The sequence below is a fragment of the Dasypus novemcinctus genome, chromosome 25, assembly GCF_030445035.2.
Source record: "Dasypus novemcinctus isolate mDasNov1 chromosome 25, mDasNov1.1.hap2, whole genome shotgun sequence".
NCBI classification, from domain to species: Eukaryota; Metazoa; Chordata; class Mammalia; order Cingulata; family Dasypodidae; genus Dasypus; species Dasypus novemcinctus.
In genome coordinates, this window is record NC_080697.1 from 7,852,922 (window position 1) to 7,868,294 (window position 15,373).

Consider the following 15,373-nt stretch of genomic DNA (forward strand, 5'->3'; position numbering starts at 1 on the left):
AGTTATGTTCGTGGGACAACTGGGGACTCCGAGAGCTCTTTTCCAAAACCCAGGGCCTGTCTCTCAGAGCTTGTAGGAAAGGAAGCAACCTAGCAAGGCCATCCAGCTTAACACATCCAGTGGCATTTGGAGCTCTGGTGGGGTAAACAGGCTCCCGGGTTCATTTCACACTTCCTCTATACATTTCAAAAACCAAGGTGTGACTCTGCAGCTGGATTTTAAAAAGACCTCCAGAAGGCTAAATCCCAGGGATGCCGCCAACCCGACACTCCCTGTCTTAGAAGAGTTTTCTGTTTCCTGGTATCTGCGACGGGGACTCCAAATCCACTCAAAGAAAGGGGCTGCCCGCCTCTTGCGGGACATCTGTGCACGCCGTGGCCCCGGGTCCCCGCAGCTGCCGGCCGGGCCTTGGCTGTGGGAGTGTGGCCCTGCTGGGGGCCTGTCTGCCTGTCCCGAGACCCAGGAACTTCGCTGCAAACGAAGAAAAAGGAGTGGCCTCTGCCGGGAGCGGCCTTGGGCCACCCTCACCTTGGGAGGGACACGCCGTGAGTGCTTGCATCTGACCCACCGGGGCATCCGAGCTCAGAGAGGTTGCCTGGTGCCTAGACCGCGCTGCACCCCACGGCACCCCACATGCTCTGTAACATCCAGGACGACTTGCCGGCAGGGAAGGGGAGGCTAGGGCCTCTGCGGCTCCCCCAGACCCCCAGGACCCCCTCCCCTCTGCCCATTGCCCCAGGTTTGTTTTCTTTGGCTCGACCTTTAATGAGTTCCACAGGACAATGCTAAGTCTAGTGACGTGGCCTTAATTGGTTTGGTTACAACGAGATAATTCCTTTTTTCTTCTCCCGAGGCCTCTCTGTTTAAGGACATTTTAGCTGCAAGACGCTAATTATCAATGAGGAGAAAGTGACACCGGAGGAGCCCATGGTCCCTCCCGCCCTGGCTTCCCCTTTGAACTGCCCCCACCGGGCCCCTTCCCACCTCATCCTTCTCCCACCCTCATAAAGGCGGGCCCTGCCGGGTGCCCCCGGGCCTCCCACTCGCTCTCCCGCAGCCCCGCAGCATGGACGAGCTGCGCGGGCCCTTCCTCGGCCTGGCCCAGGCCTCGGGCGCCCCGGACGGCCCGGCCCTGCTGGCGCCCTGGGACTGGAGGCGGCGGCCCGGGCCCCCGGAGCCGGGCCGGGCGTCCCCCCCGCCGAGCCTGTCCCCGGCCCCGTCCCTGGGGTCCTCGGCCTCCTCGCCCTGCCCGGCCCTGGCCGTGGGCCACGGCGGCACGGGCGGCGGGCCCGGGGGCCCGGGCCCGGTGGACCTCGGCACGCTGGCCTTCCAGCCCACGTACCTGGGCGGCCCGGGGGGCCCCAAGGCCCCGAAGGGTGCCAAGGTCCGGATGTCCGTCCAGCGCAGGAGGAAGGCCAGCGAGCGGGAGAAGCTGCGCATGAGGACGCTGGCCGACGCGCTGCACACCCTGCGCGACTACCTGCCGCCCGTCTACAGCCAGAGGGGCCAGCCGCTCACCAAGATCCAGACGCTCAAGTACACCATCAAGTACATCGGGGACCTCACAGAGCTGCTGGACCGGGCCAAGAGGGCCTAGCCGCTGGGGGGACCCGGCCGGGCCAGCTCCCCTGGGCAGGGAACCTGCAGCGACGCCGGGACAGTGGAGTAGGTGCCAGGAGCCTGTCTGCAAGGTGCTAAGGGAATTCCGTTTTGACTCCCTGGGAGAAGCCCCGCACGGAACCGCAGGGGAGCTAGTTCTTTTCCTTCTGCCCGCCCCAGCATTTCTCAGGAGAGGCGTTTTTGCAAAGAGACAGATACTTTGCCCTTCTCGGCCCGGCCAAGATACTTGAAAGGGACAGTGATTTTAAAGGCATCTTTAAGGATAACGGCCAGTCGCTGCCATTCGTCTCTGCCCGTTGGGTGCTGGGCTTCTCCGTTGCCACCGCTGTCTCTAGGGAAACATTCGTTAGAGATCGGCGCCAAGTAAAGGGCCCTAGCTCCTGCTTTTATTCTCTTTGTGTGTGTGTGTGTGCATGGTGCAAATCATCCCATTAGCTTCACAGGGCCCTGAATCATTTAAATGCAGAAGAAATGAGAGTGGTGGTCAGCGGACAGCCCCGGGCAGGCCAGCTGGGTTAGGCTGGTGAGGCTGCTGGAGGCACGGCCTCCTCCAAGCCCGGGGAAGCAGGGCCAGGCTGCAGGGAAGGAGGGCAGGGGGCATGGGGCTACCCCGGCTGGAGGGCAGCAGCCCCCTGGCCAGCCTGGGGTGGGTGGCACCTCACTGAAGCCCATCCCTGACAATTGCTTTTTCTCAAATGAAGGGACTGGCTCAAAAGGAACAGGAGGCTGTTTTTGCTCAGTAGTCACCGGCAAAAGGGTCAGGAGGAGAACCCACATCTGTCCCACCCTAACTCCTCCTTCCTAAGCGCCTTCCCCACGGCCTCCCAAGTCCCCCCAAGCCTGCATACAGACACACACTGCCCTTCACTGCACCCGGTCTTAGGGCAGGCACCTCAGCCTGGTGAACCTGAACGACACAGTCCATTGTGTTAATCAAGGAGATTCTCAAAAAGGATGGGCTTGTGAGCATGGTTAGAACACTCTCCTAAAATTGTGCAGTTCTTTACACTCCCCCCAGCGTTGTACAACGGAATCCGTTTCACCGTTAGGGCACTGGATATTAGTGATCTTCTGGCTTTCGATGGATAAAAAATGGTTGCCATTGTGTTCATTTTCATTTCCCTGTTATTCGAGGTGGAACGTCTGTATGTTTTCCCGCCTTTGATATGATTATTGTTCATTTGTGGGTCCTGTTCTATAACTTGTCAGTCTGTGTCCTCTGTCATTTTTTTTTATTGGGTTGGTTTTCTTCTTGTTAATAATTCGGAGGCATTCTTTGAACGTTATAGGTGATAAAAATGTTTCCTCCCAATTAATCCTTTTATTGTAACCTTTGTTTATGGTGTCATATATTTATACTTTTGATTGTGGAATCTTTTCTTCTTTGAACCTTTTCAGTTTTATGGGAACGAATGCCCCCACTCCCCCCACCCCCTAATCATTGTAGCTTTCGAGTCTTCCCTTTACTTAAGGCTTCCCAGTTTCAAGGCTATCCAAGCGTTCTTTGTCTAATACTTTAACTGTTTTATTACTTACATATCAATCTCTAATATACCTGTGATTTATCTGTGTCTACATTTTGTGGAAGGAATCTAACTTTATTTCTGATTAGTGTTTCTGTAATTGAAGAATGAGCTTATCTTTTCATCAGGGAGGAGTAGGGCGGTGAGGCACAGCTGCTAAGACCTTGTCCTGCGCATAAAAACCTTCACCAACATCTCATACCTGTTGTAGAAGAAACCAGGCAATGTGGAGTCACATCCAGTCTTGGTCCAAAGGCGCGTACCTTGCGCACGCACGGGCATCCATGTACACGCATCTGTGTGCATCGCCGTTTACGTGTCGGGGAGGAAGAATGGAGAGGAAAGTACTTGGAGGGGGTGTCTGGCCATTGATCAGCTTTACTTCTATTGCTATTTTCTTTGCTATTTTTAAAAGAGTGGGGCCCAAATGTTTTTGAAATTTTTGTTTTTATTTATATTTTTATTTTCGAAGTACCAGGGGCCAGGGATTGAACCTGGGACCTCGTATGCGGGAAGCTGGTGCTCAACCACGGAGCCGCATCGGCTTCCCTGAGTTGGTTTTTTCATTTGATTTGCTTGTGTTATCTGTGTTTGCTTTTTCAGGAGGCACCAGGGACCGAACCCAGGACCTCCCGTGTAGGAGGCAGGCGCTCAACTGCTTGTGCCACATCTGCTCCCATGGCTTTTAGTTTTTAAGTTCACCCCTGAGGAAAGCTCTCTGAGTGGCTAGGGTCCTTTGAGCAGCTGTGTGGACCAGATTCAGTGGCTGGGGTGGAGGTGTCTCCTATTTATTAAACTCTCCCTGAGCCACAGGCTCAAGCACTAGCTGGGCTTGCCTGAGGACTCCTGGGGGCCCCCTGGAGGGCAGGGGGAGGAGACAGTGTCCTGGGGGAGCCCCCCCCCCCCCCCCGGGCCCGTCTCTCCAACCCACCCAACTCAGCACAGATGCAGTCGCCAGGGCTGCCCGCCCACCGCCCTGCCCCTCGCAGAGAGACAACTGCCCGGAGCATTTGGCTCCTGCCACGGTCCCCGGCGAAGCCGCCTCTCCTGCAGGGAGGGGAGCGGGGCAGGTCCCCGGGTTCCTCTGCGGAGCCTCTGAAAGCCTTTGGCCTGGGCAGGCTCAAGAAGAGGAAAAAGCTGTTTCTGGCGCTTGGCAGGGAAGGGGGTGCAGGGGCACGGCCCGTGGGTGCCTACGTGCTGCGTCGTGTGCTCGTGGTGGTTATCCAACACGGTCCTCGTCACCGCCCTGGCAGGGGGGCATTCACACTCCCCCTCCGAGAACGGGGAAACTGAGGCCTAGGACGGCCGAGCAGCACCCGGCTGGCTTGGCAGCGGCTCTGCCCCCACAGCAGGCTCCGGCCAGGGAGCCGAGCAGCCCCCCTTCCCAGCCAGCCAGGCCAGGCGCCCCCGGGCTGGGCGGCCGGCGCGGGGGTCAGGGGAGCCCCCTCCTGGGCTGCTCCAGCTCGCCCGGGCCTCCTTGCAGAGGGGCCATTCATCTCGGCCTCTAAACGACTTCCCTTTGAACTTCGGCCTCCGCCCCCCACATTTCCTCGGGGCTTCCTTCCCGTCCTGGCTGGCGCCGGGGACCCCGCTTCATCTACAGAGGAAGGCGCACTTCTGTTCACTTGTGCTCAATAAAGCGCTCCACAATTCACACCGGGCTGAGGTTTCTTTGTTCTGCGGGTAGTTTCTGCCACATTAGCTAATTGGGAGAGGGGCCACAGTGGGGTGGGGGTGGGAGCACCAATCCACAAACCTGTGGAGTTTGACCGAAACAGATGCACGGGCGGCGTCTCCCGTGGGGCTGGGGCTTTTAAGGTCCTGTGACAATGGCCTGGCGTGCTACCTGCCTAAGCCCAAGCTTCTGCCTGCCCGCGCTGCCCGCTGCCGGAAGCAGGCCTGGGCCCTGGACCCTGGGCGAGCGGCCCTCTCCCCAGGCCTGCCGCTGGGAACCCCAGGGGGCCGCTGTCCTGCAAATGGAACATGGAACCTGAGGCTGTGCCTCTTAGCTGCAGCCCCGAGACTTGATCTCGAAGATCCTCCAACCCTGCAGATGGAAGAGAGCTAAAGAGAGGCTGGGAGAAAGGCCTGGCCTCATGTGTCTCGGGCGTGCTTCGTACTGACCTTCTCCTTAGCTCCTTCTTGGGTTCCTTTCCTCTCCACCTGGACTCCATCGACTTGTTTCTCTTCATGGATGAAGTGGGGGGATCTGGCTGGTGGGATGGCAGGAAGCCCACAGCAGGGAAGGGTTTCGAGAGGACGGCGGTGCGAGATCCAGATCCCCACCCCGGGAGGCGACAGTTGTGGGTGCATCGTAGGAGGTGCGGGCTCAGTGCCGAGGGCTGCACAGACGTTTTCTATTTACCCTTGACCGCTAACTCTACCGGAGCGGAAGAAACTTTGCCCAAGATCCCACAGCAAATGGCAGAGGCGTGCAGGGCAGTGGTGACCGACAAGGGATGGACGTCCCGCTGGTCTGCACTGTCGTTTGAAGGACCTTTGTGCTGGGGCCCAAACTACTTGTTAGAATCGATGCAGGTGAGGGCATATTTTAAACGGCGATGACCTTGCCACGCTCCTCCCTGTGCTACGGAGAGGGCTGCTTCTTTCGTTCTCTCTCCAACCTTCCCTCTGGCTTAAAATGGCGTTTGAGAAAGATGTGGGGGTTTTGTGACAACTTTTGAGTCTTTTTATTTACGGTCCAAGGTTATCAACTGCTTTCAGAAGCACCTGTTTCTAGGGACTACCGCATAAACACCTTTTTCTCTAGTTTTTCAGGTCCATGGCGATACAACTCTAAGGGGCAGTCATGCTACTAGCAATAACTAATATATACTGTGTGCTTGCACTGGGCGAGGTAAGATTGTAAGTGCTTTACTTGATTTAACTTCCATAACAACACTACAAAGTAATGAATCCCCATTTCATAGATGAGGAAACTGAGGCACAGAGAGGTGAAAACTTGTCAAGAACAGGCCACTTGAAAGCATCAGAACCCGGAATCGACTCTAGCAGTCTTGCCCTTATCAGGTGTGTCTTTAGAGAGGACAAAGCATTTTACATATCCTATACCTCTTGATAGATAAAGTGTAACAGGATGATTATGCACATTTTACAGATGAGGAAACTGAGGCTCCGAATGGCCAATACCACGAGATTAATAAGTGGCAGAGCTGGCGCCAGCCTCTAATCTGTTTTTTTTCTGGCTCGGCCGGGCTGTCTCTTTAGGAAGTCCCCGAACCCCCACCCCTGAAGGCATCTCGTAAAGGTGGAGCAATGGCAGGTGCTTCATCGTCTAAAGGTGGAACTGGGACCACTAAGGAGGGGGCTGTGTGGCGCCTCTGACGCTGGCTCTAAACAGTGTGCTCAGCAGGCTGCCTGCACCTGACACAGTGGGCACCTGGGGAGGGCAGTGGCGGAAACTGGCCCCTGCTCCAGCAGGTCACAGGTCAGGAATTTGTACCCTCAAGATCCCTACCACTACTTTTACTAATTCCTAACAGTGAGAGCAGGTGATAATTAAGTATTTCAGTGGCAAGGGTGCTAGGGAGCATGAGAAGGCTTGCTACAGTCCGTGGGCAGCGGGATGGGCTGGGGAGCAGGGGAAGCGGCACGTGGGAGCCTGGGGTCCAGGGCAGTGGGCAGGGAGGGAGACGGGAGGCAGCTGTCACCCGGTAAAGGCCTCGCAGGGACGAGGCGCTCACAGCCGAGCCTCGGACATCAGGTTCAAGGACACAGTGCCACAGGGTGTATGCCGCACGGCCCAAGGGAGGGAGGACCACGCACTCTTCTCAGGCCTTGGGGAGGGCTTCGCACGCTCCAGGCACCGCGGCCGAGGGCACCCCAGCAGAGGGGACAGCACCCGCATGGGCTCAAGCCTGGAGGCCTGCAGAGCTGGGCCCGGGGGCTCCAGGGGGCTGGTTTGGCTGAAGCACCTGGAGGCGAGGGGAAGAAAGGGCCGGCAGGCAGGAGCGCACGGCTGGGGCTTGTGCGTCGTCCTCGAGGCCTGGCCCCTGGCTAACGAGGGGGTCAAGGGTCTGCGTCCCAGTCCGGGCCCTGGTCTAGAGCAGGACATGTGGTAAGGAGCAGTTGGCGGTGCGGCCCAGCGGCTCATTTGCTAAGTGCATTCTCTCTTGTGTTGCTTCTTACCCTGTGGGGAAGCCTGGTCTTCAGCAATGTTTCTTATATATATATATATATTTTTTTTTTTTTTTCCCCTCTTTATTTTTTTTAAATGTTACATTCAAAAAATATGAGGTCCCCATACACCCCTCACCACCACCCCCACTCCTCCCACATCGACAACCTCTTTCATCATCGTGGCACATTCACTGCATTTGGTGAATACATCTTGGAGCACTGCTGCACCCCATGGACAGTGGTCTACACTGTAGTTTACTCTGTCCCCCAGTCCACCCAGTGGGCCATGGCAGGACACGCAATGTCCAGCATCTGTCCCTGCAGCACCACCCAGGAAATCCCCCCTTATCCCCCGCATCCACTTTCCCTGTATCTCACAACTTCTCACATCTTTCTTTCCCCAGACTTGACAAAAAAAGTTTGTCCCCAGCCCTACCCGCTCGGCTCTTGTCCTCCACCCCCTGCCCCATTTCTCCTACGGCTCCCCCAGTTTCTTGCCCTCTCTGTTCCCTCGCACCTGCCCAGCTCTGGAGCGTTCCTCCAGGGAGCGGAGGGGGAAACCGAGGACGGAGCAGGAAGTCCCTTTCACGGGCAAGCTGCCCTCCATTGCGTCGCACTGTCTTCGGGCGCAGTGGCGCTGTGCCACCTCTGCTGGCAGCCAAGGGCCCCTCTGCCCTTTTCCACTCGCTCCAACGCCGCCGGTGCTCAGCGGTGTCCAGAGGCAGCGCAACACCAGGCGTCGGGGGCCGGAGGGGTGGAGGCGGCCCGGAGGCCACACACGGAAACCCGAGGGACGTGGGGGTGGCTTTGTGGCAGCCTCCGTTGGCTGCTCAAGCAAATACGAGAAATGGCTGGGGCTTAAGCCGTGGGAATTTATTCACTCACGGTTTGGAGGCTAAAAGAAAGTCCTAATCAAGCTTTCTCCCTGAAGACGGGGGTTCCAGGGCTGGTTGCGGCCATCCTCGGTCCTTAGCGTGTCACACGGCAAGACACGCAGTGGCCTCTCCTGGCGCCTCCCTTCCCCGCCGGGTTCCCTGGAATTCAGCTTCTGGCTGGTCTCTCTGTGGCTTTTTCTCCCTCTGAATTTCATTTCTCTTATAAAGAATTCCAGAAATAGGATTAAAACCACCCTGACGGAGGTGGGTCCCCCGTAACTGAAGGAGCCTCATCTAAAGGTCCTACCTAGGATGCGTCCACACCCACGGGAATGGACCGAGTTTAAGAACAGGCTTTTCTGGGATAGATACAGTAACTTTAAACCAACCACTGCAGCCTCCTTTTCAGATGTGATATGGTTGAATCCTCTAAATAGCCTCATGAAGGCAAGTGTAGTCTTGTTCAAGACGTTTAAATGGAGTGCAGTGAGATAGATCAATACATAAATGAGAATAAGGGAGAAAAAAATGAAGGAATAAGAATGTAAATGTTTCAATTAATCACATGGCAAAATAGAAAAGTTCAAATGGTACAGAACTCAAAATGCAAAGTAAACAACTATCTTTTTTCATCTAGAACTTGCCTTATGATTTTAAATGATAAATGAAAGATGAAGAAACTGGCATTGACCCGTTTTCAAACACACCATCCCAATTATTCCTAGTTCTATGTTTTTTAACCCTGGCAAGATTTATCATAAATTTTGTTCTCTAGTTGCAATCAGTTGCTCGGTGCTTTATTGTGCTTTATTTTTGGTCTTGTCTAAATTCTGAAAAGCATTTACAACATTATTCAGTAATTTTTATACTCTGATAGCAGAACTAAGTAGCGTGTTTGTAGCCTACAGAAGCACTGTACCCAGGAGTCTACACCATGGGCAAGCTTGAGTTCAAATGTACAGCATGGCTGGGGGCCACCTAAGCCCAGAAACAGACATTTCTGGACCAGTATCCCTCGGCTGCCCAGAAGATGCAAATACAACCACGATGGAAGAGGCCTCAGCCCAGGTCCCATAGGCGCCCCATACCGAGCTCTGCGGAAGGTGGAAGAAACAGCCCATGAGCAGCAGTCAGCAAACAAAATCAATAGAATGAAAGAGGATTTAAATCAGTATCACGCTGCTTTCTGACCACAGTGTAATTAAATTAGAAAAGAATAAAAGGAAAAATGTTCAAGCAGCAGGAAACAAAATACCTCCCATCATTTATTTAAAAAACCAAAACATTCATAATCCAAGGAAGAAAACAGAGTGAAAGTTAAATATTACACTTAATACTGAACAGTGATATAAATACTGAACAGTGATGTAAATTCTGTTTATCAAAGTTGGTGAAATGTAGCTAACACATACAGCCTGAGACATAAACCTTGCATATGTCAGAAAACAAATGAATGAGCTTAGCTTCTACCTTAAAAAGTTGGAAAAGAAAAGCACATACATCCAAAGAAAAGAAACAAAGAAAGGAAACAAAGATGAGAATGGAAATGAATGAGCTGGGAAAGGATGAGACATGATCAGTGATGGCAGATGTTGGTTCCTGGAGAATACTAGAAAACAAAACCACGAGGAATAAAAAGTACAATATTAAAAGCTAAGATCATTCTACATAAAACTTGAAGCTCAGAGACTGGAAACCAAGAATATGGAAAAGAGCCTAGGAAAATGCAGCTTACCAAGACTCATTCAAGAAAAAATTCAAAACCCAAGTTGTTCTATAATCAGTAAAGAAATGGGTTCAGCAGTTCAACCAGTCCACAGCAAGCCCGAGGGATTTTTACATGCATGCTCTTCCCAGGACATAAGGAAGACACAATTCCATCTTGTGCACACTTGCTAGGAAGAGAGCCAACTTTCCATGAGGCTGAGTAGCAGGGTTGCCTATCTGAAGCTTACTCTCCCTTGTTTCCGTACTAGCACACCTTGGCTTTATTGGTAATAAATATGCCCTATACATTAGACCCATGTCTCCGATTCCCTTGCAGTGCCCTAAGACTCCAGGGGGCTCCCAAATTCATCTTACAACGGTGGCACCCTGTTAATAGCCAAGCCTGATGAACATAGAGTGAAACGGAAGACCATAGAATCACTTTACTAACAGAGCAAGCATTTAAAATAAACTCTAGAACATGCCCCCCCAAGCCTCCATCCCAGGGGTCTATCTTGCGGGGACGGGAGGGAGGCTCCTGGAAGGGGATTTCACACTCGTTGTGACAAAGGCTTCCTGCCCCACGTTTTGCGGCTTCCGTAGCTATAAAGTGGGGATAGTAGGAGGGATACTAGCGTTGTAGCTCACACTAGGTAGCAGCATTATCAGTGGGGAGCATTGTTCGAAAGCAGGTGGCAAATGCCACTGCCAGGCTAAACGCTGGCAGAGGTGGGCATTCCACCACGTCCGTAAAGCCACGCTGCAGAGGCCTTTCAGGGAGCTTCAGGTGTGACGTTGGCGAGAAGTTGGCGGGTAGAGTTCACACGGGATGCCCGCAGTGTGCCACCCTTCACCAGCAGCCCACAGCCGGGGAAGGGGTTTCTACTTCCGCCTTCCAGCCCTCACTAGGGTTTGCCTGCGCCCCGGGGCGAGCTGGTAACCCATCCAGCTCCGGGAAGATTGCTCTCCTGCTCGGGGAAGGCTGGTGGGTCCTCGACCCTCTACCCAGATTGGGCCTGGAACGGTGGCCAAGATCCCTGGCAGATCAAAGCCACAGAAAGCCAGCTTGGCAAGCGGAGGTAGTGAGTGAGCCATTTCCCTACGTTTTCTCCCACCTTGGGTGAAAAGGGCAGTTGTGGCTGGCTGGTGGCTGTCTTTGGAATGTGAACAGATGCTTCAGAATGAACCGAGTCTCCTTGGGAAGAGGCTCAAACCCGGAAGTGCCAGCAACAGGCACTCCACGGCCACGACTTTTGTACCTGTTTCTACTTCTAATCCTGCCCCTAGTGCGAGCCTCACCCAGCCTTGCCGGATGGGCGTGCCCCGCGCTGCCAAAATCCCAGAGCAGCCTTCCGCTCAGGTCCCACGCCTCTCGCCCTGCTCGGATCCGCAGTGGCCGCCCACCGCTGCGCGCCTTTTGTGCCTCCTGTTGACGGTTCCCTCCAGCCTGCCACACCCTGTGGGTTCAGCGAACACCCACCACTGTCCTGGCTCGGCTCCGCCTTTTTGCCTTCTTGAGGGCATCGAGTTTGTTTTGCCTGGAAAGAAGGTCAGCGCGGGTCAAGTGTCACGTCTGCTCGCTCGGTCTGTCCCGGCCAGGCTTAGCACAACTAGTTCACACTATTCATGCTGTTCATGATAAGGTCACCTGCGGTTGACTGGTCCGCCCCGTCCTAGCGGCTATTCCACACCTCGCCCAGCATGTGGAAACAGCAGGTGGAGGCACCTGCAGCAGCACCTGCCCCTACCCCCGCCTCCTCCTGGGGAAGGTCCAGATTTTGTTTGATCGCGCCTCTCTGCTGACTTCAGTTTCTTTGTCCTGGAAGTGCTATATATTCACTCCCAGCCACATCTGGTATAAGTAAAAGGTCATAACCGTTTGTTGTTTTTGCCAAAATGCAGTCTGATTGTTCATGTACTTGTCTTATGTTCTTCTGCTTCCTATTACCACACGGATACAACCTCCCTGACTTCGGGGGGCTCTAGGAGAGGACACAGCTGTCCCCCTTCAATAGCAGGTCCTCAGTAATCTCTGGTGAAAGAATAGGATTAACTTAGTTCCTGTAAATTTATTTTAATACCAAGTATGTGGTTTAAGGCAAGTGGAAGGCAAGGCAAAGGGGAAGTCTTACCTAAAGGCTCTTTCCCAGACAGATTCACAGCCCAGTTTAATGCTTGAAAGCAATGTATACGTGTGGAACTAGAAACTCTCCATCTAGACATCTCCTGAAACCTCAAGATAGAAGTAGGAACAAAATTTGGGAAAAGTGTCACTGTTTTCTGGGTAAAAGATGCTCAGTTTCTATTCAAAGTGGCCAAGATGATGGCTCTGGAAGAGATATGTTCTCTCGTGTGGTACAAGCCAGCACTTCCTGTAGATAAATAGAAAGGGGGTGAAAGGCACATCATTCCAAGGAAATTTGCTTCCAACCACCCTGGCCCAAAGCGACAGTACCTGGCTGATGTTCTAGTGCTCCACCACCCCCTTTTGTCTTCCTTCGGGAAAATTGCTTCAATTTCTGGATTTGCTGTTTTCCGGGAAAAATTCCTTCTGTAAAAGCTTTTAGATAGTTCCTGTTCAGATGTCTGCATTCTAGATTCTTACAGTCAGGTCCTTCTTTGAAAGTGGTTTTTAAACAGGGAGGTAGAAGTAGGTACATGTGATGTCCTATGTGAGTCGACTTTGTTTGTGGTTTCACAGTGAGTACCATGATAGTTTCTTGGGACAGAGGCAGCTGTGTTCGATTGTGCAGACGGCCCAGGAGCCCCATTACCCTTCTGCTTTGTACACCAAGGCCGGTTACAGTGGCACACAGCCCAAGTGACTTGCCAAGCCTCAGCTCGCCAGGGCTACACGTCCTTGCACTTGCACACGCTGTGTCAGACGAAAGCTCCTTTGCGTTGCACACGCCCACACTGCCGTGGGAGTTCAGCTGTGGAAGTGAAGACCTTTGCTGGTGAAGCTGAAGAGAGCCACGGGCGCTATCCCAGCAATTCCAGTGAAATCCATTTGGTCTAACACTGCTCGGTGGGATGGGCTCATTGACTCAGAGCCCCTCCTCGGATCCAGGCCAGGAGGCGAAGGTGGCCAAGAGGTAAGGCAAATTCCATGCTGAAGTTTCAGAAGGTGATGGACCTGCTTCATGTAAAGGTTATAGAGTTGAACATGCAAATGCTTATAGGGGCGCCCCCAGAATATAGGGAGTTCTAGATAAAGCACTGTGTTCCAGACAAAGACCTACCACGGAGGATTTGAAGTGAAAGTTGAGTCAAGACTACAGTTCAGGGAAACGGACTTTGGCCCAGTGGTTAGGGCGTCGGTCTACCACATGGGAGGCCCGCGGTTCAAGCCCCGGGCCTCCTTGACCCGTGTGGAGCTGGCCATGCGCAGTGCTGATGCGCGCAAGGAGTGCCGTGCTACACAGGGGTGTCCCCTGCATAGGGGAGCCCCACGCGCAAGGAGTGCACCCGTAAGGAGAGCCGCCCAGCGCGAAAGAAAGAGCAGCCTGCCCAGGAATGGCGCCACCCACACTTCCCGTACCGCTGACGACAACAGAAGCGGACAAAGAAACAAGACGCAGCAAAAAGACACAGAAAACAGACAACCGGGGGGAGAGGAGGGGAGGGGAATTAAATAAATAAAAAATAAATCTAAAAAAAAGACTACAGTTCAGTGCTCATCTCCTTGCTTGTCATCACCACGGCTTTTTAGAGTATGTCATAGACTCGAAAGTGAGGGCTCTAGCTCTTTTGAGTTAAGATTTGCTAATCCATTCAGGTAACCGCAATTAGATATGATATTCTAAATTAGCTTTTGCTTGCTTGGTTTTCACAAGCTTATTTGAGCCAAGTGCCAAAACAGTCTAGATGAAAAGCCTACTTACCACTTCCAACAATGCACTTTCTTCCTTCATGAAAGTAAATATTTTCACTTCAAATCTCTTCAAATGGGAAGGAAACATTATGGATGTTATATCCACAGGGTAAACACAATTTTATGAGAACTTTAAGCATTTGCATAGCTTATTAAACATTTTTTTTAAAAAAAGGGCACACTTGTTATGCACTCTGGGTTAGAGGGCATCAGTTAACATCTGTGGCAGGGATTGATTTCAATCCAAGTTGCATACCTTAATTGTTTCCTCTTGTTTGAAATCCCCACAAAGCAGATAAAGCTCATCATTGAGATACAGGGTCGATTTGTATGCTATGGGAATAAAATATGAACAGCTTAGTTCTTCTGTGGAGGGGGGTCTGAAGGTTAAATTTTATGTATCAGTATGTTGAATTGGAAAAATTTGCTTACCACAAATGTTGATAAGAAGATAAATAAAAAGGCTATGAAATAAAAAAGTGAAAGTGATTAAAAGAATGGGAAAGAGCTTAATCCCAGCTGATACTTCTAAACTTCCTAACAGCCAAGGCAAGAAAGGAAACAGTGTCATAGAATTCTTTGAAGACGAGAATGCAGAACAAGAACTAAGTGTTAAAATAACTGGTTTATAAGGACCAGCCCATTTTATTGCTCAATCTTCAAACATAGTTTTCTAGAAGATAGAGATGTGTTGGTGTTACATCGTTTCTCAGTATGAGCCCATGACACAATGTAATTTGTTCTTAGTGAGGACTGTAATCTTAGGGAATAAGAGGCAACTGGCCAAATTTCCACCTTTTAAGCAGAAGAGTATGTAAAATATTTTTATAACCAGTTTCCTGGGCATTTGAGGTAGCACATGTTCTTTGTGATAACTCTCACTTCTCAGGTCTCTGCTCAAAGGTCATTTCTGCAGGGAGTATAACTACCCCAACTAACTCGCCGGGTAACTCACTGGAACTCTTTAACCAGCTTCTTGTTCTTTAGAGTACTATCCTATGTCTATTTGTCTCTCCCAAAGAAAGGTTTGTTCACAGCTGTGTCTGACACACAGAACAGCACTTGCTACACTCTTGGTGCTCAATGAGGTTGAGTGAACAAACCTTGACCTCTATGACACCTTCTGCTGAAAGCGAGCCTCTGGAAGAAGTAGACTAAAAAAAAAACATCTTGTATTCTATGTGATTAGTCACCTGCTAAGTCAGGGGAAGAAGCCAAATACATGAAATTGAATTTCTACAACATTTAGGTGAAGGAGAAAATACAAGCAGAATGTGTAGAAATAGGTTAAGTTATGCAGAAAATGAATCAGGATTTTTAATTCCCTGAGTATTCTGTTCCATCAGACAACTCACTCCACTGAGGGCTAAGATCCCATAACAGCTGTTGCCAATTTGAAGTAGCCGCTTACCTGTTATTGATGATGTTCCACTGTGGGCTGCTCTTGGGATCTGGACCTGGAGTTGACCAGCAATCTTCTAGAAATAGCTCCAGCTGTGGGTCTTCAGAATCCAGATGCTGTATTTTGAAAAATACTGCTTCTCTTAAATACTTTCCCACAAGGTAGCCCCTATCCTTGTAGAATTCTGAATGAAATAAATCTATAAGAATCAGTTTGACCATTACTTCTTTGA

At 51.9% G+C, this 15,373-nt stretch overlaps 1 protein-coding gene across 1 annotated transcript; it reads left to right on the forward strand.

Moving 5' to 3' along the window:
* The first annotated feature begins 1,066 nt into the window (after positions 1–1,066).
* Positions 1,067–1,597, forward strand: MSGN1 (mesogenin 1). Its single transcript, XM_004450783.2, has one exon. It carries the CDS (start codon positions 1,067–1,069, stop codon positions 1,595–1,597), a length of 531 nt encoding a protein of 176 aa, XP_004450840.2.
* Positions 1,598–15,373: the final 13,776 nt, after the last annotated feature.